The following is a 27,017-nucleotide window of genomic DNA, read 5'->3' on the forward strand; positions in this document are numbered from 1 at the left end:
CAGAGAAAAACAAACCAGGGGATGTCAGTCATGTCAGGCTGCGGTTTGTGTTTGTTTGTGTGTGCGTGGTTGTGTAGGTCAGGATTTGGCAGCCTTGTGAGGCCAAAATGTCCCCAGCAGGATAGTAAAACTTGAAATCACCAATATTGTGGAGACCAGCTAACAGTTTGGAAAAAAGGAGAAATAAAGATAAGATGGTCATTGGGGAAACATATGGGACTGTTGTTTGCTCATGATTCACAATGACTTGGTGTCTTTGTGCTCTTATTCGCTCTCTCACTTGTTTTATTACTGCCCTTTACTTCATATTGCTCTCTCGTTCATTGGTGATTTTTAATCCTGCTATTTACAGAAAGAGGCATTTTGGCATTCTTATCACAAGTGGATGAATAAATATGGGGTCTACAAAGTTTTGAGCATGCCAACTTTTTTACCTCTTCCAAAGGCAGTAAAAAACACATGCGATTGGATTCCTTTTATGGTTAAATTAGTTCATAGCTGATATTTTTATCTAGCTACGTAATTAAAAGTAGTTCAGACAAAATTTAAAAACACCCCATAAGATGGGCACCTATTTTACTCCTTTTACAAGATTTAAGATAAGCTTTTGGTCTCTCCAGAATGTGTCTGTAAGTTTCAGACACGTAAGTTTTCAGCTCAAATTACCCATCAGATAATTTATTATAGCCTCCAGAACGGTGTTAATTCCGTTGATGAAAATTTTGCGTCCTAATTTTCGTGACGTACAAGTTTCTACCTACGAAAACTAAATAAATTAAGTGATAATACTGACTGCTATTCTAAAAATATACTGACATTTTCATTGACTAATAAAAACGAGATGAGAATGTGATTTAAGGGATGTGTTTTGGTAAATATTCAATCAGCATTAATCTCGTGATGTGTGTGTGATGCGTGAGACAGAACGCAAGACACAAGTACACGGTAAATAAAAACACTTACTGTGCACTCACACATGAAACTTGCATGTTTTATCCCAGTGCCAACCAAAACAGACTAGACTGAGAGAATGAAACCGCACGCTGCAGACAGAGCAAACACAAACACCAGGATGAGAGCATGCATCCCGAGCATGGCCCAAGTGCGGTCATGATGACGCTAATACAAAAGATGAAGACAAGAAGAGAATAAAAATGCTCGACCTGAGAAAACTTGAGCCGAGCACAACATACAAGACAAGAGAGGACTAGTGTCTGGACTCAAACAAAACAAGACCGAAGTGGCAGAATCCTGACAGAAAAAGCTGTATTCCATACTTTAATAAGAATGTTTTATAAGAATGTTATACTTTTAGAGTATTTTGTATAATTAATGCTTACAATATTTTAATCAAATTACATTTAAATTAAACTAAAGTTAAACTAACAAAAGTAAACAAAAGTAAAACTGCCCCAGAATATGCCCATTTTGCTGTCTTGAGTATACTGTAGCTGTTTTTGCAGACTGTAGCTTTAAATCTAAATGAATTGCTTTTCCCACCCACCGTTCCAACATGCTTGTCTGCTTATCATGCGTTAGTTCAGATAAACAGCCGTCAGTGATAGAGACAGAAACGGATGAAGCTGAAATACAGCTCATTATTCAAAAATAACAAAGTTTATTTTATGTATTTGCGGTGGAGTTTATTCAAGCCCTTCTGAAATGATGATTCACACAAGTTTACTGACACTATGGCACTATTATAGCGGTTATGAATTACATATCGATTTTACTGTCTTTATTACAAACAGGCTGTTTTAAAAATGTTTTAAACTTATAAAACTTATAAAACATCACAGAGAGTTGGAACAGATATTGTAATCCCAGTTTATTTGCAAAAAATGTTTCATGAACGTGTGTACAGTACATGTTATTATGGAGAAATGGCACCTGTCAATCAATTCGGTGGGCTGGGAAAACCGCACTCCAATCCCATCACTACGATTTGGGTCCTATTTTAATGTCAGGAAATTTTAGAAAAGAGACTTGTTGGGTTTATATTACTCCAATATGACAGTGGACACACTTTACATACAGACAGTTCTGTCCAAATAGCTTACAAAATTAGATTTTCATCATAGGTGCCCTTTAAATTGTATCCTGGCTCTTCTATGCTATATAATTGTGTGGCATATAGTGACTTTTATTTTGAAGCTTTTAAAAGTGCATAAATCTATTGTCAAACTAACCTGTAATGTTAGCTTTCTTGTTTGTGTAAATGATGCACAGATGCATACCTAACCTAACATTAACTAATGCAACCTTATTGTAATATGATGCTTAAACTTAAACACGTATAGCAAAATTGTGGAATTTATTACTCATTTAGTTATTTATTTGTTTGAACAGTATATTTATAGTTTAGTATATCTATAGATAAATGTCCTTTTTTATGTTTATGGCAATAACATGGAAAAAATTATCAGCTTAATGCTACCATTCAGAGCTTTAATATAGGTGCATGCATAGAGCTCTGGACCGGGGGCAAGGAAAATATCATTAGTTTAGTACAAAAGCAATGAAAGTCCAATGAAAGTCACCACAGTGCTAGAAATAAACATGATCAACATTGAACATTGTGTGTCTGTGTCTTTCATGACCCCACTTTAACACTAACTTACTGTTTCCTTTTGCTCTTTCCCAACAGAGAGCTAAAATCGGTCCAAGCAAAACAGATGGCTCCTCCTCCAACGCCATCTCCAAATTCGACAGCAATGGCAACCGGGACCGCATGAAACTGTCCGACTTCAATTTCCTCATGGTTCTAGGGAAGGGTAGCTTTGGAAAGGTAGGTCCCGTCCTCCTTTTTCAGGCTCTTTCTGTGTGTGTGTTTATTCAATTCAGTTCATGTTTATATATACTGTGTAATCATGATGCACTTTTTTTAAACTGATTTGCTGAAAGAAAACGATTCTGATTCTATTTAGGGCTGCATGATATTGAAAAAATCTGACATTGCGATATTTACATTATTTGTGATAAATATTGCGATATGAATACAGCTTCACTAGATGGTCTGAATTTTCTATTTGACTTTTTCTAGGGAGACTAACAAGTATTTAGGTAAAGAAATTAATCAGAGTAATCACAATGAATTTTTTTTTAGGGTTGCCTTGTTTCTAGTCCAAATATATATATACAATAAATATTATTATATAAAAGATATAAAATTATATATATAGATAGATAGATAGATAGATAGATAGATAGATAGATAGATAGATAGATAGATAGATAGATAGATAGATAGATAGATCTGTCACTATATATATATATATATATATATATATATATATATATATATATATATATATATATATATATATACATAAACATATACATATATATATATATATATATATATATATATATATATATATATATATATATATATATATATATATATATATATATATATATATATATATACACGCGCGCACACACACAAAATAAAATAAATTAAACACAGATGACAACGAAATAAATAGTGCTTTATGATTTTTGGTGGAGTCTAACAGTAGGAGTCTAATGTACAGAAATTCAATAAATGTAAAATGACACTGTATAATCTTCATCGTTTATGCAATTAAACACATATTTTATTTGTTAAAGTGGCAAATTTGATCATTTCTTGTATCCAAATAGTTTAAATCCACTTGACATTGCTTGCGATGTGACTATTGCATATTCGCACATTGCGTTATCAATGCTGGAATGATATATTGTGCAGCTCTGTTAAAAATGAAAGTCAAAATTTTGTAAGTTGACTTCAGGTTCCTCTGGGGGTGCTGTCGTTATACCACATTTAGGGTTTAGTGTCATTGGAAATCTTTGATATTATGCTGGATCCTAAACTGGAGCTGGTATAATCTCTAGTATCACGTAGCCTCGCTGATGCTTCGTGCAGCAGGTAATCTGGAGCTGTGTGGTCACTCTGAACAACTAAGATTAGCGGGCCGCAGAGCTAAAAGACAGCAAGAGAGGAGGCAGGAGGGTGAGTGGGCATCGTCATGTACCAGCTGCTGCCAGTTGCCATGGCGACAGGATTTAAAAATGATATTGATATGTTGAGGTTTACAGTAGTGCCAGACCTCTGTCAGCATCGTTAACCGAGATGTCGTTTGATGTTGCGAACGCCACGACAAACAAAATGTCAACTTCACTGCCGTGTGTGATGGACTGACCTGTCCAGTTCGGTCGTGTACGTTTAGTCCCAGAGGCATCCAAACATCATACACAATTGTCTGTACAAGACCCTGTGCTCCTCTGCAGTTTCGTAGACTGTAAATAAATTAGGAAGGGTAAAAAATTGTGTTAATCAGTATTTGTTTCCTGATCCAAACATTCCTCATTCAGGGCTCAAGTGTTTTCTGGTAGCAGAAAAACGTCTGAAAAAATTACAAGGTACATCAAGTCCTACTGAATAAAGAAAAATAAAATACAAAATGTACGTGGAAAACTTTCAGCAATATTTGGTAGTCTGTTTAAGCTGGAAATACATCACAATATCAAAGTAAATCAGTTGACTTCAGGCTTATATGGATTTAATGACTTTAATAATGGTAAGAACTACATGAAACATTTTAATTGACAATCAGATTAAAAAAAGAGTGCAACAGTTCTGTTTTTGAAAGTTATAACTAATTATCTCTATAGGCAAACTGAATTTTAATAAATCTCTGATAAAACCTTTAATGACAGACCTGTTGTCAGCTCTGAGGTTTTTGTTGAGCCTATCTGTTCACATTAACTTGTATTAAATGTTTTATTAAATAGTGGAATTCATGCAGAAAACTACATGACCCATAATGCTTTAAAGACAAATCAGGGAGTCACAGCATAAAAAGATACGTTTGACTCTGCCCACTCACATGAATCTCTGCAAATAATCTAGTCCGTCACATTGCTCCAACAAAATGTTCTTATATGTGTATGTACTGTACATATATAATTTATATCACTTTAAGTCTCTGATGTACTAAACTAAGGTTAAATTGGTTACGATATTTTTTTTCTAAACTGGTAGAAATATTCTTACAAACAAGATAAATGACAACATCAAATTGGCGATACTTTAGACCAGGAGTGCCCAAATTTGATCCTAGAGGGCCAGTGTCCTGTATATTTTAGTTCCAACCCCAATTAAACACACCTAAACCAGCTAATCAAGCTCTTTCTAGGTAAACTATAAACCCCCAGGCAGGTGTGTCCAAAGACTACAGAATACACAAGACATGTCACTCGTGTAGTTTTGAATGGAGAAAACTGTAATGGTCAATATGGCGAATGAAACCCCGCCTACTAGTACAGGAGCCAATCATCGATAGCTATAGACTGATATTTCTTAGAGAAAAAGCTATAAGCATATGTGTGCTTTCACGACTGTTTGGTGGTCAACAAACACAATGGAATCGCAGCGAATACTTGCTTCACAGACATAAGAAATATAGCCACATAAATGTTGAAATCTGTACTTGTAAATGAGCCAAGTGCACTTGAAAATGAAAGTTTTCTGGTTTTGTAATCTGTATGAAATGAACGCGATGTACAGTCCATCCTGACAAACGCACATCACATGACATCGATTAATCAAACGCCCATAAACTTGTAAATAGAGTCGCTGTCATTTCTGGAGCAGATTCGCCATTAAGGCCAAGTTGTAAATCACTTTAGAAGAGCAGTGTGATCTGACAAAGCATTATCCAGAGGATGATAGTGTGTAGAACACTGCCATAAACGTGGTTGGTGTCATGATCTTGTTTCTTTTGAGTGCGCATGCACATTAGCTTGAGCAGCCTGAAAAAAAAAATCCAGATTTTGTTTAATTCAAGCGTTTAGAAACTAAACTTTAGACAGTTTTTGTTTAACCTTATTGGTTATTCTAAATATGTAACGTAATCGTAAGCTTGGCTAACAGTTTTGGAGAATTGAATGGTTCCCCATTCAGACAGAATGCATAAGCATACTGCCCGAGATTCGATTCAAAGATGGCCACCGAGTGAATTGACTTGTCTTAAAGGCACTTTGGCTAATCTCAAACTGGAAATAACCTGTTTCAAACGTAATTAATGCTTAAGCAGCAACAGTAATAGTACAGGTCACTTCAGATTTTGTTGCTAAGTATAATTTAATTGCAATTTCAGTAAGCAGTTTTTGAAATATCAGCACTACCCCATTCGTTTGCATAGGACTTTGGTCTTAAATGAACTGCCCAGAGGCATTGCAAATATGGCCACAGAGTGAACAGACTTTCCGTATGGGTCTTTGTCAAGCAATTGTGTAATTTGTCAGCTTTAAAAGCATTTGTTTGGTGTCATGATCTTGTGTCTTTTGAGTGTGCATGCACACTGAAAAAAGCTGTACCACTGAAAAAAATATTCAAAATGAGGGATTTACAGCTTTTCTTAGTTGTTTACACACAATTACTTGTACTTCAGACACAATGACTACAACATGTAACTGATGCACCAACCCCCTCAACCAATTCTGCTAAACTGCTAACACAATTCCTGCTTTACACTCAAATTGCAGGTTTAAAACACACTTTTTTCAAAACACTACACACAGTTCTCTGCATTTGGCACAATTTTCATGCACAAAATCTCTTGTTTTCATAAAGAACACACGGTCATTCACAATTGTAAAGTCAGTTGCCATACTTTACCTACTAACTCATCACATAGGTAAACACCTGTCACACATCATTTCAACTTAGAAATCAGAGCTCGTCTGGTTCATAATTGATTCACTGCCCACCCACCTTTTTTAGTTGTTTATCTCCCTCCATATTCTCCATTTCTCAATCCTATTCAGGACTTTTTTCTGCCTGGGGATGGAAAGTGTATGACCGAAATCCACACACACGGATACCCCTTCTCCAAGCTATAGCTTTTCATGTCTGGATTCGCCATGCAAGGTGACATTTCTCCCACTGCTTGGCCAGACCAAAACAGAAAAGAGTGCAGCATTGCTGTTTTTTTTTGTTTTTTTTTACTGTAACTGTATTCAGTAAATACTTCTGTTGATGGTAAATGAAGATCACATTATGTGCAACTTTGTGTTGGATGGGATGAACACTGTGTACACTTTTTTTGTGCGAAAAATACAATAAAATATATTTGGTACCGTGTATTTGTATGTTTTATATATAAACAATATTCTGAAATATTTTACAATGCACTTATGAAGGCCTGTGTGCACTTCTGTAGCCTGTAGTAAGTGTAACACTGAACAAAAAAGGCTTACAGTAAGTCATTGTGATGAATGGAGAAGAAGTGGTCATAATGTTTTGCATTAAGCACCATCAGCGATCAACTGGTTCTTATAAATGTCTAATAATGTGATGGTTTGTGTGTGTCATTTGAAAACAAAATACCATTTTGAGAGGAAATCACATTGTTTTGAATGTAAAGTTTCAATTTGCAGAAAAATTGAAGGGTTTTGCCCAATGTGTGTGTAATTTGTGTGACAGAGTTCAGACAATATGAGGCATGTTTTCAGAAAATGTGTAACCATTTGGGAAAAACTGTAATTTAGTCTTTAGTATTTTGTTTAAATCTTCAAGAATCTCTTAATATCTTGCATATTTTTACTTTTGAAGTATGTGATCATGATGTTTTTAGGAATCTTCTAATGATTTTTACTGTGAAAATAAAGCTTATTTAAGTGTAAATGGTGCACTGGTGGTATTGACATGGCACAGTGTTTTTAAAAGTAAAAAGAAGTTTGCAGACCGCTGCGCCCCGTAATGATGTGCGTTCAGCAGAGGGAGCTTCAAAAGCTGACAGATGTGCACTTTCACAAAGTCCAGTTGTGTGATTTTCACGGGTTTGATGCTGATCCCACAGCGGGAGACTTGATCATTGATCAGATTCTGTCCTTGAATGTGCTGGTCCTGGAGCAGTTCTCATCCAGAGCCCAGCAGACACTTTTGTGCCGTCTGCACTAGCTGACGGCGTCCTTGAGACTTTCGAGCACTCGTGTACCTTTTGTTTGATGTGTGATTTTGTAAACAGGTATGCAGCAGTAATGAATGCCTTGGAATAGATATGACCTGCTTGCTATGCTGCTAGAGTAATGTGCGTGTGTGTGCGTCCGTGTGTGTGTGTTAGGGTGTAGAGCTTGTGAGGAGCAGATGGTGTCCTCTGTAATGTTGAAGTGTATCGCTTCTCTTTTCCCATCGCCAGTCACAAGGTGTCCATCTGGGGCTGCCTTTACACTGAAAACGCTCTGCTCATTTCAATATGTGCATTTAATTTCAAGAGAGAGCAAAAAGGCAGAGCCAGGCTGTCCGTAAAGTTTCTTCAAGCATTGCTTTCCCTCTGTCAGGATTTTCTCTGTGTGTGTGTGTGTGTGACCTTGACGCAGAATGAGGTATTTGAGAGATGCTTTCACACACTGATGAAGCACTATTGGTTTGGTGACAAGAAGGGCTGTCTGGCTGTGTCAGGCATATTGGATTGGGTTTAAATTCACACGCACACACACATATACACATGCATGGACCACAGTGTTAGAGAAACTATTCTGAAGCTGTAGTTTCCATACTAGAAACACTGATACAGTTACAGTTTTTCCCAATTGTTTACACACATTTTCTGAAAGCATGATTCATATTTTCAGAACTCCACACACAAATCAAAACACACACACACATTGGGCAAAACCCTTCAATTTTTCTGCAAATTGAAACTTTACATTCAAAACAATGTGATTTCCTCTCCAAATGGTATTTTGTTTTCAAATGACACACACAAACCATCACATCAATAGACATTTATAAGAACCAGTTGACCACTGATGGGGCTTAATGTAAAACACTATGACCACTTCTTCTCCATTCATCATAATGACTTACTGTAAGCCTGTTTTGTTCAGTGTTACACTTACTACAGACAGTACATAGGCCTACATAAGTGCATTGTAAAATTTTTTAGAATATTGTTTTAATACAAAACACACAAATACACGGTACCAAAAATATTTTACTGCATTTTTCCCACAAAAACAGTGTACACAGTGTTCATCCCAACCAACACAAAGTTGCACATAACGTGATTTGCATAGACTATCAACAGAAGTATTAACTGAATACACTTACAGTAAAAAAGTGTGGATTTCTGTCATACACTTTCCATCTCCAGGCAGAAAAAAAGTCCTGAATAGGATTGAGAAATAGAGGATATGAAGGGAGAAAAACAAGTAAAAAACATGGGTGGGCAGTGAATCAGTTATGAACCAGATGAGCTCTGATTTCTGAATTGAAATGATGTGTGACAGGTGTTTACCTATGTGATGAGTTAGTATGTAAAGTATGGCAACTGACTTTATAATTGTGAATAACAGTGTGTTCCTTGTGAAAACGAGATTTTCTGCATGAAAATTGTGCCAAATGCAGAGAATTGTGTGTAGTGTTTTGAAAAAAGTGTGTTTTAAACCTGCAATTTGAGTGTAAAGCAGGAATTGTTCTTGAAGTTTAGCAGAATTGGTTGAGGGGGTTGGTGCATCAGTTACATGTTGTAGTCATTGTGTCTGAAGTACAAGTAATTGTGTGTAAACAACTAAGAAAAGCTGTAAGACGATCTTTCTACAAATTCAAATAGGGCTGTATGATTCTGGCATTTTTGCTTAAAATCAAGATCACGATTTTCTCACGATTGTGTAGATGTAACATAAAGGTTTATATGAGAAGGCTGTTTTTATTGTTATTTCTCAAGCATATGGTAAAACAACAAAAGAAATATTAGGCCTATATGTAGGTAGACTTGGGTGGTATCCAAAGTTTGATACCGTCAAACCTCTCTCTCTCTCTCTCTCTCTCTCTCTCCTCTCTCTCTCTCTCTCTATATATATATATATATATATATATATATATATATATATATATATATATATAGCTAATGAATCAAAGAAACATTGACATTCTTCGTTTCTTTGCCTACTTTTAAAATTTGGATTGAGTGGGTAATAGTACACCACCTTTTATTTTAGGACTACACCACTGGTGTCGATGTTGCTGAGCAATGAATATAAAATGTGAAGACTTGTGTGACTGCCTTTATACTTCTCTCCTAACCTTGAAAATATAATTGGCTGAATCATAGAAAAGCTGAATTAACAGTGTGTAGGATCGAATCAAGATCGCAATCTTTTTTTTCGATTAATTGTGCAGCCCTAAATTCAAGATTAGTAATGTTGGTTTATTTACATATTTTCAAGGCAAAGATATTTACACTTTCTGGTGTTAGGTTACATATTAGGAGTTTAGATGCAAAAAACCCTCTAAATGCCATTTGATATTTTCTTTTAAAATGAGCATTTTTCTCTTGTGTGTAGGCTCAAAAGCTTTACTTTCATGATGATGAATAAGTTCTTTTCATTGCCTTTAAAATTAAATAATTGAACATAAACATAGGAGACTAAGAAATGCTCATTGTACGAAAAAATTACAGATGGCATTTCAAGGTTTTTGCATCTGAACTCTTCATATATAGTACAGACAGATTATTTTAGGAGAGGGCATTTGTTTATGTGCTTTCAGTAAAAAAAAAAAGTAGCTTGTTATTTTAAAAGCTGCACAAATGTTTTTAAAAATGTTTAAACTACAGTCTTGTTTCTGTTAAATGTGCTTGATTTGCATTTGGATTCAATCTAGTAAGTCAAATGCCATGTGCATGAGTGGCCAAACGTTTTCTTATGAAGGGCCACAATCCAAACTTGATTGAGAACAGTGGGCTGAAAATAAGTATAGCAAACTGTATTACATTAAAGTTGCCATGGGTAATTTCCCAATTTTAAAAACATTTATATTATTTAAATGAACATATTACAATAAAACCATAAAAAAAATCCATTTGTAAAACAATGTAGTTTAATGCTGAATACACTAGTCATGCTGAACTTGCCTTTGCTTTGATTTGCACGCTGATTTCTTCACCTCATCTTTAAGTGACAGTATGTACATTTTTAAAAAATCTGATTTATTTACAACATTTAAACTGAAACATTTAACATTTAGTTAGTAAAGCTTTTTTTAGTGTTTATTAAACTCATTTGTCTGTTTTCTTTTAAAGTTTTTAAATTTGATATTAAGCCTTGAAAGGCAAACACTTAATTTAATTATTAGGAAATGTAATTCACAATATAATTAATATATACAATATAATATAATTCAATAGTTTATAAAAAGCATAAAAATCTTTAAATATTACCAGATTAATACATAGATTACATAAAATTAACATCTGCACTGGATAAAAAATGTAGCTTAATTTGAACAAGAAAAAAAATAATCAGCCTAATACATTAAATCAGTGTTATAGAAAGCTAAAATTGTACTTTCTCAAACATCAGCATATTTATACAACACCAATTTTTATTTATTTTTTATTAAATTAATAAGCAGACTGATTGTATTTGTTGAAAAGTAATGCTTTAATTAATGATCTGCCAGATAAAATCTTACAATTCCAAGCGGAAAATGACTTTTTAGAATTAGAAGGTTCTATCTGCATTTGCCCTGTTTGTTTTACACCAACTTGCAAATTGAAGAGAATTTAGATAATTTACATTTAGAGTACATTTAGGGTCTCAGTCATGTTAATGTATGAAAGACAACTGTTACATGCATATTATTTGCTGTATGGAATGCAAAAACTTTGAAGCTCAGTATCTCAAAACCATTTAAAACTCAGATAGAACCTTATAATCCAAGGCAACGAAAGGGCTTGAATGCTGCCAGGCTTTGTTTATTTTGTGTGTGTATAATATATTATTGAATTGTTTATATTCAGTTTAAATGTAATATATTTCATTATTTTATTTTAATTATATATTTGGTGTTATTAAGATTTTCAGTATATTTCCTTTAAAACCTAGCTTTAGTTATTATATTCGTAATGTTCATTGACACTTTTAAAAACATATTCAGCTTCGTTAAAGTTTAATTTGCCATTAATTCTGTTTTAGCAGGTTGCATTTACCTACAGTATAAACTGTCTTTGTCATTTTGAAGTCAAATATACATAATTGCCTGTTTTTACAACTGCAGTGATTTCAGCTAATTAAAATGTGTAAGCCTTGTTTACATTATTACCACTTATAACATTAACCTAGTGTCTCCATCACATTTATTTAATCTTTCCGAACGTCTGTTGCTCAAAGTAGTCTTTATATCTTATCTTCTTTTTTTCTCTGTCTCTTTTCATTTGTTTAGTACTCATACCTTCAGGCTCGATCCTAAAAATGAGCACAATTAAAATCTGCCCTCCCATCCCTCACGATTTCTTTCACCATGCCATTGTGGCATTCAGATCTGTTCGTTATTGTTCTCAGACTATCTTTGCCTCTTCAGTCCGTCAGTTCCCCTCATCTTTGTGCAGTATATTGTCTGTGTCTCCACCACAGCTGTTCTCTGGCCTAACATGCTCTAAACGTGCTGAGAATGAGGGTAAATGCTACTCTATTGATTCACAGTCAAAGGCCAGTGTCTGTTCTGCTAATACATGAAGCTCATGCACTGTTACTGTGTTTTTGTGCTCATTCTCCTCTGCTTGCTTTCTCTGATGCTTCAGTTATGTGTTTGACACTGAACATCCCTGCTTATCTTCACTCTTTGTGTGTTTTTGTAGGTTATGTTGGCCGAGAGGAAGGGAGCAGATGAGCTGTTTGCCATAAAGATCCTGAAGAAGGACGTGGTGATCCAGGATGATGATGTCGAGTGCACTATGGTGGAGAAGAGAGTGCTGGCTTTGTCAGGAAAACCTCCGTTCCTTACTCAGCTGCACTCCTGCTTTCAAACAATGGTAGCGCATATTCAGCATACTTCTGTGTAGTCTTTTCATGTTGTTTCTTCTCATCTCTTCTTTTCTTCTCTCATCTTGTCTGAAAGTTTGATCAGTTTTGTCTTCTGTTTGAAGTCTCTTGTTGTCTTTTCTGTTTTGCTCTCGTCTCTTCTCTTCTCACCGTCTTTTGTGTTGTGTGCTCCTGTCTGATTTCATGTTGTTCTTCTCTTTTCCTCTCATGTCATCTCATCTTGTCTTTTCTTTTCTATTTAAAATATCCTTTCTCGTCTATCCTGCTACTCTTGCCTCATCTCTTCTCAACTTGTTCTCTGCTGATCTTTCATGTGGTTTCTTCTCATCTCTTCTTTCCTATTCTAATCTCTTCTTATTTTTTCATGTCTAGTCTATTAGTTTAATCTCTTGACTTCTGTTTGAAGTCTTTTCTTGTCTGCTTTGTTTTACTTTTGTTTAATCTCTTCCTTCCAACTCTTGTGTTTTCTGCTCTTGTCTGATATCATGTTGTCTCTTAGTCTTGTTTCATTTTGTCTCTTCTTATCTCGCTTTTGTCTAAAGAGCCCCTGTTTTGCATTATAAAAGGGCCATATTTTGGTTTTTGGGGTCTCCAACAAAAACCCCTATGCATGCAAGGTCAAAAAACACTTTTATTGTCTTATAATGTGCATTCGATTTAATATTTTTATCCCAACGAATCCCAATTTGTTCTGCAATTCATTTGTTCCCAAACCCCTCGTTAGCGTGAAGCAAATCTGTGCTGATTGGTCTGATGACCCTGTCTGTTGTGATTGGTCGACTGCATTCAGAGCAAGACGGAGAGAAGCGCCCATCATACAGAGTATGTGAGAGCCCAATGCAGGAGTGCAATATAGCAATGCAGTTAAACACCAGCATATTACTCTTTTCTTAAACCTAACCCCAAGTAATAACAGTGACACACAAATCTGTAGCGGTATTTGGCTAATAAAGTGGGTTGGGCGCCAGGGGTAAAAAAAAACCCACTACAGTTTCTCAAATAATTCAATTGAATAAAAAATTGAGCTTCAACAAATGCATGGTTTAATCAGGTAAACCAAATCAAATATTCAATCAAACAAGCAAAACAATATATTAATAAAGAAAACAAAACAAGCTTTAAATTCAACACATTTTAGTTAAACTCATCATAGACCAAACAATTAAAATTTCCAGGCCCAGGCACAATACCTATTAACTACCTTTTTACAAAAACAATCAACGGGTGATAAATCAACAAACCAAAAATAAACCACTTATATACAAAAAAATGTCTCTTAGTTTGTATACGCTAAAGTTACGCTAAAGATTTTCCATTTGTGCACGCTGAAGCAATTGTGAACTCGATACACTCTGAAAAGATCTCTCTACCATATACTCAATTAATCTTTTGGACATACATAGATACACATTTACAAATTAGCAAAACATTATAATCAAACAAGAGAAAACATTTCCTTACCCGATCACCCGTTGATGCTACTGGGCCCAGACATACTGCAATAAACAAATCACGATCACAACAGTGATCAAACATTCAAACAAAAAGAAAAAAAAAGAAACCCCAAAACAATTAGGCAACTCGAGTGCCAAAATAAAAATAAACACACTCCTCACTTCACAAACAAACCTGCTCAAAATAACATTGAATCAGCTGACAGCTGTCATCCAATCACACAATCGCTCATACCATAATAAGGAAAAAACCTAAATGACAACCGTCACACAGTATTAATCCACACAGTGGCAAAAGTTGAACTAATTTGGAAATTGACTGCACCCTGCGTGTGAGGAACAGCTGATGGTGGCCATAGCAAAGACAAATGGCAGAGTATCGCCAGTTAAAAAATGCATTTAAATTGGTAAAGGAAGAAGCAAACCTCGCCTTTTCAACATGATTTTGGACACAATATTTAAATAGCCCCATAAAGATTTAACCTGAGAGATACAGTACAAGCACTGATCTATGATAGATAAGTGATAACAACTTATAACACACAATTAAACACATTTTACAAACTACACAAACCAAGGCAACAACTTTAAATACACTTACAGTACATGCTATGATCCAGAGGAAGAAGAAACTTGTCCATATGAACTGTAACAGTTACTGACAAAGTCCCATACATAATAGTCTCTGCTACTTCTTCCTTTAATCGTAAACAGCAGACGAATCCTATGTTGCAGCATAGATTATTGTATCAAAAATCTGAAAAATGACAGGAACAAACACAACACTAGGTTGGCTATACTGTGGTATTGTAGTAAAAATGAACATTAACCCTTTATTCTCCACAGCCGAATGTCTATCTTACATTAGCTATGTTTCCATCCAAAAATGCGAATCAACTTTGTGCAAAACTGGAATATTGCATAAAAGATGTGCGAATAAAGCAGCGTTTCCATCCAACAAGTCAAAGCGAACAAAATCGTCACTTCCTGATTATTTTACGCCAAATATCAACAGTAAAAAAGGAAATCGTTGTTGCAAGAGAAGCTGCGTGAATCTTTTCTTCATTTAAGAAATGACTTGCCCCTCAGAAGGCAATCCTGACACGCAGTGAACGTGCTGGGGCGTTTGAAGTCATCAGATGCAAAGCACAGACGCTCTTGATTCTGCAGGTAATTAATAATATTACTAATACTGAAATGGTTAAAGCATTTTAGAATCACCAAAACAACATTTCAGATGTTTTACAATGTGCTCAGCCTGCCGGTTTGTCCATTCACACACACATTCACATGATCTCTTATAACACAATCACATGACCTTTTTTAATGCACATACTGGAATTTGTTCGGTTAAAGTGTTTCCATCGTAGTTCATGCGCATCTTTTCTTATTAAATAAAAACATTTATACTACTCAGTTATGCGCATACATTATTTATGCACATTTTTCAAAATGTATGCGCATCTTGGCGTTTCCATCAACTGGTTTTTTATGCACATATCCAAAATGCCATAAAAATAAGTGAATGGAAACATAGCTACTGATCATCATCTTCGCGTTATGATCAGTCCTGTGCTACGCTGGTGTCTGAAGGGAAAGGGGCATTCAAAGTTTACCAGCACTTCATAGTGGGTGATGTACCATGTCGACGTCGATGCGTTCAGGCAAAAGATCTAAACCCAAAACGATTCATTTATTTGACTCGGAGTCAACTATTTTGTTAAAGAATCAATAGTTTTAAACCCAGCGCACTTTCAGATTTAAACATTAGCTAGAGGTTTTCATTCACTTAGTGCTGTGTTACACACTGCATAGAAGCTCAATTTCAAAAACCCATAATAGGGGCTCTTTAAAATATCAGTATAGTTGCATTCAGTAGTTGTGCAATTGTAAATTATCAAAATTGTTTTTATTTACAAATAAAAGTGGATTTAGCATAATATAAGTATCACCAAAAATCAAGAATGATGTATTCTGCTCTTTTAAAGCAAGTATTTTCCACAAGCATCAAAAATCTTTTTTTTACACATCCCATCTTGTTTCATAAAATGTATATTACTCTTCTTTCCCTTGTCTCCTCTGTTCATCTTATTTCCTTGTTTTGCCCCCTCTCGTCTTCTCTCATCTTGTCTTATCTCCGCTGCTCTTCATTTCATTTCATCTTGCCTTGCATTAATCTCATGATATCTCTTTTTGTCCTTACCACTACAGTTCTTGTCTCTTCTCCGCTTCTCTCATATCATTTTCTCTCTTTTCCTCGCCTTTCTTTTTTGTTGTGTTGTCTTCTTTTCTTGTCTCTTCTTGTCCTCATCCCATTTCCTCTCATATTGCCTCTTCTATGTCTCCTCTTCTCACCACTTATCTCATCTCATTCATTCATTCATTCATTTTTCTTCGTCCCTTTATTCATCAGAGGTTGCCACACTGGAATGAACCACCAACTTATCTAGCAAATGTTTTACACAGCATATGCCCTTCCAGCTGCAAACCAGTACTGGGAAACACCCATACACTCTCACATTCACACACTCATACACTACAGCCAATTTAGTTTATTCAATTCACCTGTACCGCATGTCTTTGGACTGTGGGGGAAACCGGAGCACCCAGAGGAAACCCACGCCAACACTTTCTTTTGTCTCATCTTTTTTGTTTGTCTCATCTCCTATCTTTCTGTTGTGTTATCTCATCTCGTCTCTTACTTTCTCAAATCATAATTCTCTTGTCTCACCTTGTCTCATCTCTTTCTCTTCTAGTGTCATCACATTTCTCTTTCTTTTGTTTCATCTCTTTCGCTAGTCTCATCTCGTATCTTTCTCTTCTGTCATCTTATCTTGTCTCTTTCTTGTCTCATATCATATTTTTTTCATCTTACCTTGTCTCATATCTTTCTCTTATCTCATCTTGTCTCTTTCTATTGTCTCATCTCTTTTTTTTTCTTGTTCCATCTTGTTTATGTCTCATCTCTTTCACTTGTCTCATCTTTCTCTAATCTCTTTCTCTTGTCTAGTGTCATCACATCTCTCTTTTGTCTCGTCTCTTACACTTGTCTCATCCCGTATCTTTCTCTTCTGTTATCTCATCTTGTCTCCTTTCTTTTCTCAATCATTTTTTCTTTTTTCACTTTGTCTATCTCTTTCTCATCTTATCTCATCTGTTCCTCATCTTTTTCTCTTGTCTAGTGTCACTCAGATCTTTTTCTTTTGTCTCATCTTTGCTGTCTCATCTCATGTCTTTCTCTTCTGTCATCTCATATCATCCTGTCTCGTTCTTGTCCTCATATAATTTTCTCGTCTTCAACTTCTCATCTCTCTTTCTCGTCTGTCTCTATCTATTGTCTCATCTTGTCTCTTTCTATTGTCTCATCTCGTCTCACTTTCTTTTATCGCATATATTTCTCTCATCTCTTTTTCTTGTCTAGTGTCATCACATCTCTCTTTCGTTCGTCTCATCTCGTATTTTTCTGTTATCTCATCTCATCATGTCTTTGTCTTGTCTCATATCATATTTTCTCATCCCAACTTCTCATGTCTTTCTATTTCACTTGTCTTATCTCGTCTCACTTTCTTTCTCTCATCTATTTTTCTCATTTCTTTTGCTTGTCTCATCTTGTATCTTTCTCTTCCATCATCTCATCTTATCTCTTTCTTTTCTCATATAATATCTTGTCTCACCTTGTCTTATCTCTTTTTCCTCATCTTGTCTCTTTCTTGTCTCATATTTTCTCGTCTCACCGTCAAATCTCTTTCTCTTATCACACCTCATCTCGTTCTATTGTCTCATCTCTTTCTCTTGTCTCATCTCATCTCTTTCTCTTGTCTCATCTCATGTCTTTCTCTTTCGTCATCTTATCTCTTACTTGTCTCATATAATATCTTGTCTCACCTTGTCTCATCTCTTTCTCCTCATCTTGTCTCTTTCTTGTCTCATATCATATTTTCTCATCTCACCTTGTCACATCTTTCTCTTATCAAATCTCTTCTCTTTCGATTGTCTCATCTCTTTCTCTCGTCTCTTCTCATCTCATGTCTTTCTTTTCCTTCATCTCACCTTGTCTCTTGTCTCATATCAAATTTTCTCTCGTTTCACCTTGTCACATCTCTTTCTCTTATTACACCTCATCTGTTTCTATCGTCTCATCTCTTTCTCTAGTCTCATCTCATCTTATCTCTTTCTTGTCTCATATAATATCTCGTCTCACCTTGTCTCATCTCTTTCTCCATATCCTGTCTCTTGTCTCATATCATATTTTCTCTTTCGTCATCTCAACTTGTCTCTTTCTTGTCTCATATCATATTTTCTCTTGTCTCACCTTGTCTCATCTCTTTCTTATCACACCTCATCTTTTTCTCCTCTTCTCATCTGGTCTTAATTTCTCTTGTTTTGTCTCATCTGGTCACCTCTCCTCACTTCACCTATGCTTTCCTCTTCTTACTTCTCCTTTCGTTTGAACTATTCTCCCCTGCTCACCTCTCCTCTCCTTCTCTCATATCTCCTTGTCTCCTCTCCTCTGCCTGCCTGTCTTCTCCTTTTTCTGTTCTTGTCTGTTCTCATCGCTTCTCTTCTTTACTTCTCTCATTTCGTCTCTTTATCTTCCCTCCACTTCATAGCTCTTGTTTTTCATTGCCTCTTGTCTCTCTTCTCCTCTTCTCTCATTTGATCTCATCCTTGTCTACCTTGCAGTCCTCTCATTCTTCCTATTGTACATTCTCTGACTTAAGCATAAGCGTGGGCACACGTCACTTTATATTTTTTCATTTTGTTGCACATGACCACACACACACACACACACACACACACGCACATACTGTATTTAAATCCATCCCTCCCCATCCCCCACAGTCTTCTTCGAGACTGCAGTCATTTGTACATCGACAAGAATGGTGTGTGTGGTCATGTGAATGTGACATGCTCACAGGGAGGTGGGGGGGGCAGCACAACACACATTCATCTGTGGCCGCAGTGAAGCTTTGACAGGCAGCATCGCCGTCTCTCAACGTCCTACTGAGCGCTGCATGAGCCCCTGTCACCGACAGCAAGATAGCGAAAGACGGAGAAATCGAGACAGGAAGTGAGAGTCAAAAGATAGAGAGGACTGAGTCAGAATCTGAGGAGACTCTAGGGAAGAAGATTGTGACGTCACATGGCCAAGACTCTTTTATGCCTGCTTTTTCTGGAAACGCATTGGATCTCAAGCGATGCTACGTCACCAAGTCATCTTCTCCTTCACACACACAAACACACACACACGTTCGTTAAGAGCAAATAAAGTGGCGAGATATCCAACGGGGTGTTGGGAGGGGATTTCTTTATGGAAGGGGATCAGTCACAGGGGGTATTTGCCTGCCAAACAGCTGCAGTCATGTAGATTATCCTCTAGCCTATAATGGAGAGTTAGTCAGATGTTTGTGTGTGTGTTTATGTGGTTGTGTATGCTGATGTGTTGTAGTCGTGGGGGTTTAGGTAGATGGTGTGTAGTGGAGTGAGGTAAAGACTCTTTCGCGCCCGCCTTCTTTCGTCCTGACAGTGATGGGACTTCCTTTAAGCACTGCTGCCTAGCAGTCCGTCTCCCCCTCGCACTCTTCATCACTTTCAGTCTCTTAATCCTCCCTGACTCTAATTCCCCTGACCATCTCACACACACACACATTCATACACACACACACCACCATCACTGCAGGAAATTACACCACCCGCAACTGATGCAAAATAAGCCTCATCATTACAGGAAGAAAGCCAATAAAATGGAGCCCGGGGAAATTGTGGCTGAAACTTGCAGATATGAAGACGTCCAGTGTGTTTTGATCTCTGGATTTTGGCCCTGGGATTTGTCTCGTGTGTATTTGTGTGTGGATTCGAAGTGTGAATATGTTAAAAACGTATTATAGGCCTGTGTCGCTAAAAGTAAATTGCAGGGGGCTGAGTGACAGAAATCCAATACATGCAAACCAATACACACACAAGTCCACCAACCAATCTCGCTGTTAAGTCAGTAGTCAGTATATCAGGATTATGAGGTTTGGATAAATATTTGGGAAGCTTATAGTTTTACAGTCTAGTTCCACAATTAATGGGTAATTCTAACCCTGAAACTAAACCTAACCTTAAGGCCCAATCCCACTTCTATTTTTTCCATATTCATCCTCAGGAAATCACTGAAGGCAACGGTATCATGTTATCATAACGATATAATGTGGTAATAAGCTTTTAACTTTACTGTGCATTTACAACATGGCCATATTCATCTATGTAAGCACACAAAAACAGCATTACCATTATACCAGACAATGTAAAGAGGTCATTCCCAGCCACTAGATTATTCTGACAGGGTATTCGAGTGTCATCGAGTGACAGATGTGAAAGTATAGGACTGCTATACAGGAGTTATTATTCTGGATTATAGATATAGAAATTTAGCGGTTTTTATTTTATCGTTTTTTTTAAAGCATGACGGTAAAACATGAATGCCGTTATGAACGTATTAAAACATATGCTTTGTTATAAAAATTCATAATAATGACAAAAAATATTCATTTGTGGATCTCCTTACTTCCGTGTGCTGCCATGCTGTTGTTGTAGAAGGTGTATTCTGGGAAATTTTTGTACCCGTTGGTTTCGAGTGTGGTCCTGAAAAATCTCCGCTTCAAGGGCTATCTACTGTAGCCCCTCTCTCTTTAGCTCTACGGCATCAAGCTAAAAAGAATTGGTACACCCCTCCCTCTTCATGTGAACGCGCAAATCAATGGGTAGAGGTAAGGGGAAGGGCTAAGGGAGAGAATTGGGATTGGGCGTAAGGGTGCTTTCACACTAGCAGTTTTGGTCCGCACCCAGGTTCGTTTGACGTCAAAGTGCGATATGTTGAGCTAGTGTGAACGATGTCTTCTATACTCGAGTCTGAGTCTGCCTGAAAGAGGTTGGCTGGGGTACGGTTTGTGCAAACTCTGGTCCAGTTCATTTATGATATAAATGCAATTGTACCAAATAATAGAAGTGAACCGCCACTCAACAACAAACTTTAGTTTTCATGACTTTCATTTGTGTGTGTTTGTCTGAGTATCACCTAGTGCTACTTTGATGACAAGCTGGACAGACCCAGTGCAAACACAGTGATAATGTTTGCCTGTTTCCTCCAAAAACAACTTCTACATAGATGACATGATGTTCTGAACATTTTAATTCCTGAAAGACTTAGCATTGATCCCATGGGTCAGCCTGATCACCCGATGGTGACCTATTCACACCTGCAGTCTTCCATGATGGATGTCCAGCGTTCTCCAGCTTCTGGCACCTAGACTGCAGCTTCACACAAGAAAATTTGGCCAGAGGAGAAATGGTCGTGCTCAACTGAGCCTGGTTTCTCTCTAGGTTTTTCCTTCACTTTCGTGACTTGATAAAGTTTGTTAACCACTGACTTGCTTGGTTTGCGACTTGTGGAGCTGCGCATCAATGGATTTGCTCTTCAGTGTTTGGACTTTCAGCAGTATAATTTAAACCACACTGAACTGAGCTAAACTGAACTTAAACTCTGAAAACTGAACTGACACCGTTTCAATTTACTAGAACTTCTATGTTAAGCTGCTTTGACGCAATCTACATTGTAAAAGTGCTATAGAAATAAACAGGAATTGAATTGATTAATATTTTCGCAGCAGATAGCCACAAGTTGCTCTCTGTATGTTACCAAAACCAAAAGATTCAGTAAAAGCAGAATGACCATGATGTGCGTATGTCTTTTCATTTTGGTGCCTTGGCTTTCATGGCCGTCATCTAGCAACAGCCGTAGACACACAACTGCAGCTCGATGACCCAAGTGTACTGGGATTCCGGAGGAAAAAAGACAGTGTTAACACAAACCAGCCAAGAAGGTGGCAAGAGGGGACAATTGAACTTGGGTTCGGACCAGGCAATTGAACTTGTAGTTAAAGTTAAAGAAATGTAGTTAACTTACATTACCTAGTTCCTGAAATTCAAAATGTGTTATTTCTTCTAGTGAACCAGGCTCCTACAGTTGAAGTCAGAATTATTAGCCCCCCTTTGATTATTTTTTTCTTTTTTAAATATTTCCCAAATTATGTTTAACAAAGCAAGGAAATTTTCACAGTATGTCTGATAATATTTTTTCTTCTAGAGAAAGTCTAATTTGTTATATTTCGGCTAGAATAAAAGCAGTTTTAAATTTTTTAAACACCATTTTAAAGTCAAAATTATTAGACCTATTAGGCCAAATTACCCTAACCTGCCTAGTTAACCTAATTAACCTAGTTAAACCTTTAAATATCACATTAAGCTGTATAGAAGTGTCTTGAAAAATATCTAGTCAAATATTATTTAGTGTCATCATGGCAAAGATAAAATAAATCAGTGATTAGAAATTAGTTATTCAAACTATTATGTTTTGAAATGTGTTGAAAAAAAAATCTTCTCCACATTAAACAGAAATTGGGAAAAAAAATTAACAGGGGGGCTAATAATTCAGGGGGGCTAATCATTTTGACTTCAACTGTACATAACAACTAGCTCTAAATGGATGGCTCTTAGAAGATTATTTGCTTTTGTAAAAGATTAAAAATGTTCCCACTGTTGTTCAAATTCTGGAAAAATATAACCTGATCATTTTTATTAAATCAAAGTCATGGAGATTATCTGTTTTTTAAAAATATTCCTCTTGTTTTTGTCCATTGAATCAAAATGATATACTGTAGCAAAGCAGTTGAGTTCTGTTTAGCATATCAAAACATGTCAGTGTAATCAGCTTCTTGAGCAAATTGATTTTGATGGATAGTTCTTTTGTCAAACATACAGCATGAATAATTCTGTCCAATTTTCTAATTTCTGACTCATGTAAACAGATTCCCTTTAGTGAAATCTGATAATCCATACTCCTCTGCATTTGTCCTCTGCATTTAACCTTTCAAACAGTTTCAGTGTGACCAATGCAATCCGATTCCTGACTGACTGACTATCATGAGCTGATTATTTCTAGTGAGTCATCAAAAACATTTCCAGTTACAGAAAAACTGAAAAACAATCTGTCATCGGCTCTCAAGGTACTGTGTTTGTCTCTTACCCACTTATCAGGTCTCTTATCAGGTCTCACTGTGTGTCTACAGGACCGCCTGTACTTTGTCATGGAATACATCAACGGTGGAGATCTCATGTACCATATCCAGCAGGTCGGCAAGTTTAAGGAGCCCCATGCTGTGTGAGTAAAGCTTTCATCTCTCATAGCGCCATCAAGTGGCCACACTGCTTGCATATGCTTCTTTTTGATTCATCCAGTCATAACCAAAACCAGATGAATGGTCAATGTGTTACTGACTAGAAATTTTTTTGAAGGAAACAAGCCAACAAATTCAACATCAGAAAGATCATTGAGTTAATTAAGCTTGGTTAAAGGGATAGTTCTCATCATTTGCTCACCCTTTATTCCAAACCAGTTTAAATAAAGGTTGAACACAGAAGAAGACATTTTGAAGAAACCATGGACTTCCATTGTATTTTTTTTTTCCTGCGATGGAAGCCAATGGGTACAGGTGTTCAACTTTCTTCAAAATTACTTCTTTAGTGTTCAACAAATGAAAGAAATGGATAAAGGTTAGGGATTATTTGAGGCAGTCTAAATAGTGAGTAAATTGTCATTTTTGGGGGGTAAAATATTACTTCAACTCACTAGTTCATTCATTATTTAGAGAGTTACTGTTAACTTGAAAAATCTTGTTGTTATTCACTGATTGTTTTTTTCTATGGAATGTGGGTGGATTTTTTAAAAATTGTAATTTAATATGTTTTTGTACAGGATATTTAGGCTTGACTACCTTATTTTGGTGCACTTACTCACAGCATGTCCAATAACACATGACAGGCACTATTCTAATGATCTAAGTGCAAAGTCTAAAGCGCATGGCTCAAAAGCATTAAAGGTGTGTCCGAATCCACTTTTGCTATTTTAAGATGGAAAAATATGCACTGTGTCCTGATACATAATCTAACAGGGTTGTGCTTATTCTCTTAATGAGTTATGGGTGTGTTTTGAGCATAACGTGCATTAAACCAATCAGAGTCTCATCTCTCATTCCCTTTAATGCTGTGTTCACACCAGACGCGGAACGCACGGTTCGCAGGTAAATAGACGCGTGAACATTTTGAGTTTACTCGCATCATTCGCAGGTCAAAATTCGCTTCATTTGCGCATCAAATTCACTTCACAACAAACGCGGATTCACATGATGGGCAGGGCTTCTGTCTTCCTGGTGACTGTAGCTTCGTTGCTAAATGGCTAACATGGATTTTATTGACAGAATAACTGTGTTTATGTGCTTTTATAAATGCTGAAAAACAGTGTCGGTTCGTTTGGAGCCATGTCTGAATCAACTAGATGCTTTCCGAGGTGCACCAAGCTCTGTGAGCTCATAAACTCCTCCAGAAGCTTAACTTGAATGATGGAAGCTTTTAGCAGTGCTTCTGACTGAGCCAAGCCCAGTTTGATCAACTGTTGTCCATTGTCGGCAGGAGGATTTCCCCCCGGGACACTAACAACAGTTGCTACGTCATAAGCACACCCCTATAAGAGAAAGCTCCTGATTGGTTAACGCGGCGCAAATGTCCGCTGAATTCAGATTTTCGAACTTGAGCAAGTTGCGTGAGATGGAACATCTGCAGCGCAAGGATAAAGAATGAGCCTCCCTTCAGCCTCTTTACTTTCTTTTTACTTTTAGTTTTTACTTTACACCTTTACTTTTGTGGATAAGGAAACGGTGTTGTATGCACTCCACTGAAGACATCCATGAGCCTACATATTTAATTTTGTTTGTTAAGCGCAAAGATTTGCTTCAAAACTATTTCCAAATTTAGTTCTAATTTCCAGCAAACAAATAACTGAACAATAATAACAAAGTGTGGTCAAAAAACTGAATTATATCCAAACACACGTCCTATTCTTATTCCCCATTTGTTGATGCAAACGTCTGCAAAACTTGACAGGTGGACAAATCTAAACTTGTTTTTATTAAAACAAATATAAATACGCATTTAACAAATAATAATAATAACATTATACAATGCAAGTTGTCATAAATGAACTGAAAAAAAGCATGGAGGCAGTGGTTTGAATATTTGTGCAGAAAATAATACTTGTTGTAATATTATAATCCTTTAATTTTTTTCACATGTAAAGAAATTTGTGTATTGCTGTACATCCTGTCTGTATTAAGAAATGTGTAAGCATTTAAACCTACATAGGCGCATAAAGAACTTCAGACATGTTTTTAGATGGTCAATGGCGAGGTTAACACACCTCTATTTAAGACCAAATGGTCAAATTTGCTATTTAAGCAATGTGATGCAAAACATGACAATTAGGGTTGCGCTGCCTTGAAAATAGCAGCAAATCATGCCAAACATGTATTACGTCGAGTGTATGATAAGGACCCACATGTTTGATAAGTAGGCTGAATTTTGGGACCGTCTCATCACATTCAACCCCATAAGTGTTTACACAGTGAATGCAGCCAGACCTAGAAATGGTCAAAAGTGGCCAATCTTAAAACATTTCAGACCCCATTTACATCTGTTTTAGGTTCATTCACTTGAGAGTGGTTAAATTGATTTTAGAGTGGTTGAGGTTATCTAGCAAACACACACACACACACACTGAACAGGTGCCCTGGTTGTTATTGCCCAATTGGATGACGAGTGGAAATGAGGGACAATCAAAGGGCAGAAAGAGTTTCCCGCTGTGCTGTGTTGTCACTTCAAAGTGACCTCAGAATGGTTTGGGCCAGACTTGCTGCTGCAGCTCCTTCTCCTCCTCTTCCTCAGTGCCCTCCTGTTGGAGATGTGAGTTGTCTATTCAGCATAATTCATAATTAGGTGTATGAAGGCCAGGTCAGCTTAACTCATCTCTGACTTTCTGTCTTTCTCTTCTTTTTATCTTTATTTCTGCAGCTTGTTTCATCAATTCATTTCTCCCCCCTGTGGTTTGATGAAATGTTGAGTTGACTCAGGCGAGATGAGAGGAAATGTAGAAAGCTTGTTTCTATTGTCATGTATAGCTTATTTTTCTATTATTTTCTTACACAGTGGTAAATGTGTGACGCATTTTATTGACAATTATATAATAACTGTTCTTTTGCTTAAAGGGTCATGAAACCCCCCTCTTTCAGTTCAAGTTTACCTCAGAATTTAAAAAAAACTAAATGCTTCATGATGGGTGTAGTTTACAAAGTTAAAATGCAGAGAAATAAACAGTAAGTAGTTTAATGTCATTACATATACGATAGGTTGTTTGTAATTTTCCTATAATATATAACCACAATTGTTTTTATCATTATAAATATATCATGTTTTCATAACACTAATGCTCCTTGTGAACCCCAGGTCTGAATGCAGACACCAGTGGATAGCAGTACAGCAGGTGTCTTTCACTATATATTTCAACCATTACTCCCTGCGGTAATCAGGAGATTTTAAACATGTGCGAACAGAGGCAGCATGAATAGGCGATGTGTCTGAATTGTAACCACTCAACTGATAAAAGACCAAGTACGCCATTCTCCTATTCTTGTAAAGCTCTCCCGACAAAAATGCTTGCTGCACACAAAACCGGTGGCTGTATCTGCCCTGACAGCATTGTGGGGAAAGCCATGCAACAAACCCATGGATCATGGAAACAAAGACACCTACGACCCTTCACAACCACCCTAAATACTGCGTGCCATGTGCCGTCTCACAGCTTGCAGGTCTGTCCATGTG

The 27,017-nt window shown here is 36.6% G+C and overlaps 1 protein-coding gene across 2 annotated transcripts in view; it reads left to right on the forward strand.

Moving 5' to 3' along the window:
- Positions 1-27,017, forward strand: part of prkcbb (protein kinase C, beta b) — a 259,088-nt gene that overhangs the window by 147,156 nt on the left and 84,915 nt on the right. For both annotated transcript variants that reach the window (XM_056453821.1, XM_056453820.1), the window contains exons 9-11: positions 2,648-2,788; positions 12,630-12,803; positions 23,378-23,469. In XM_056453821.1, the coding sequence (XP_056309796.1) occupies positions 2,648-2,788; positions 12,630-12,803; positions 23,378-23,469 (407 nt within the window). The remainder of the gene's footprint in view (positions 1-2,647; positions 2,789-12,629; positions 12,804-23,377; positions 23,470-27,017) is intronic.

The sequence above is a fragment of the Danio aesculapii genome, chromosome 3 (assembly GCF_903798145.1).
Source record: "Danio aesculapii chromosome 3, fDanAes4.1, whole genome shotgun sequence".
Lineage (NCBI taxonomy): Eukaryota > Metazoa > Chordata > Actinopteri > Cypriniformes > Danionidae > Danio > Danio aesculapii.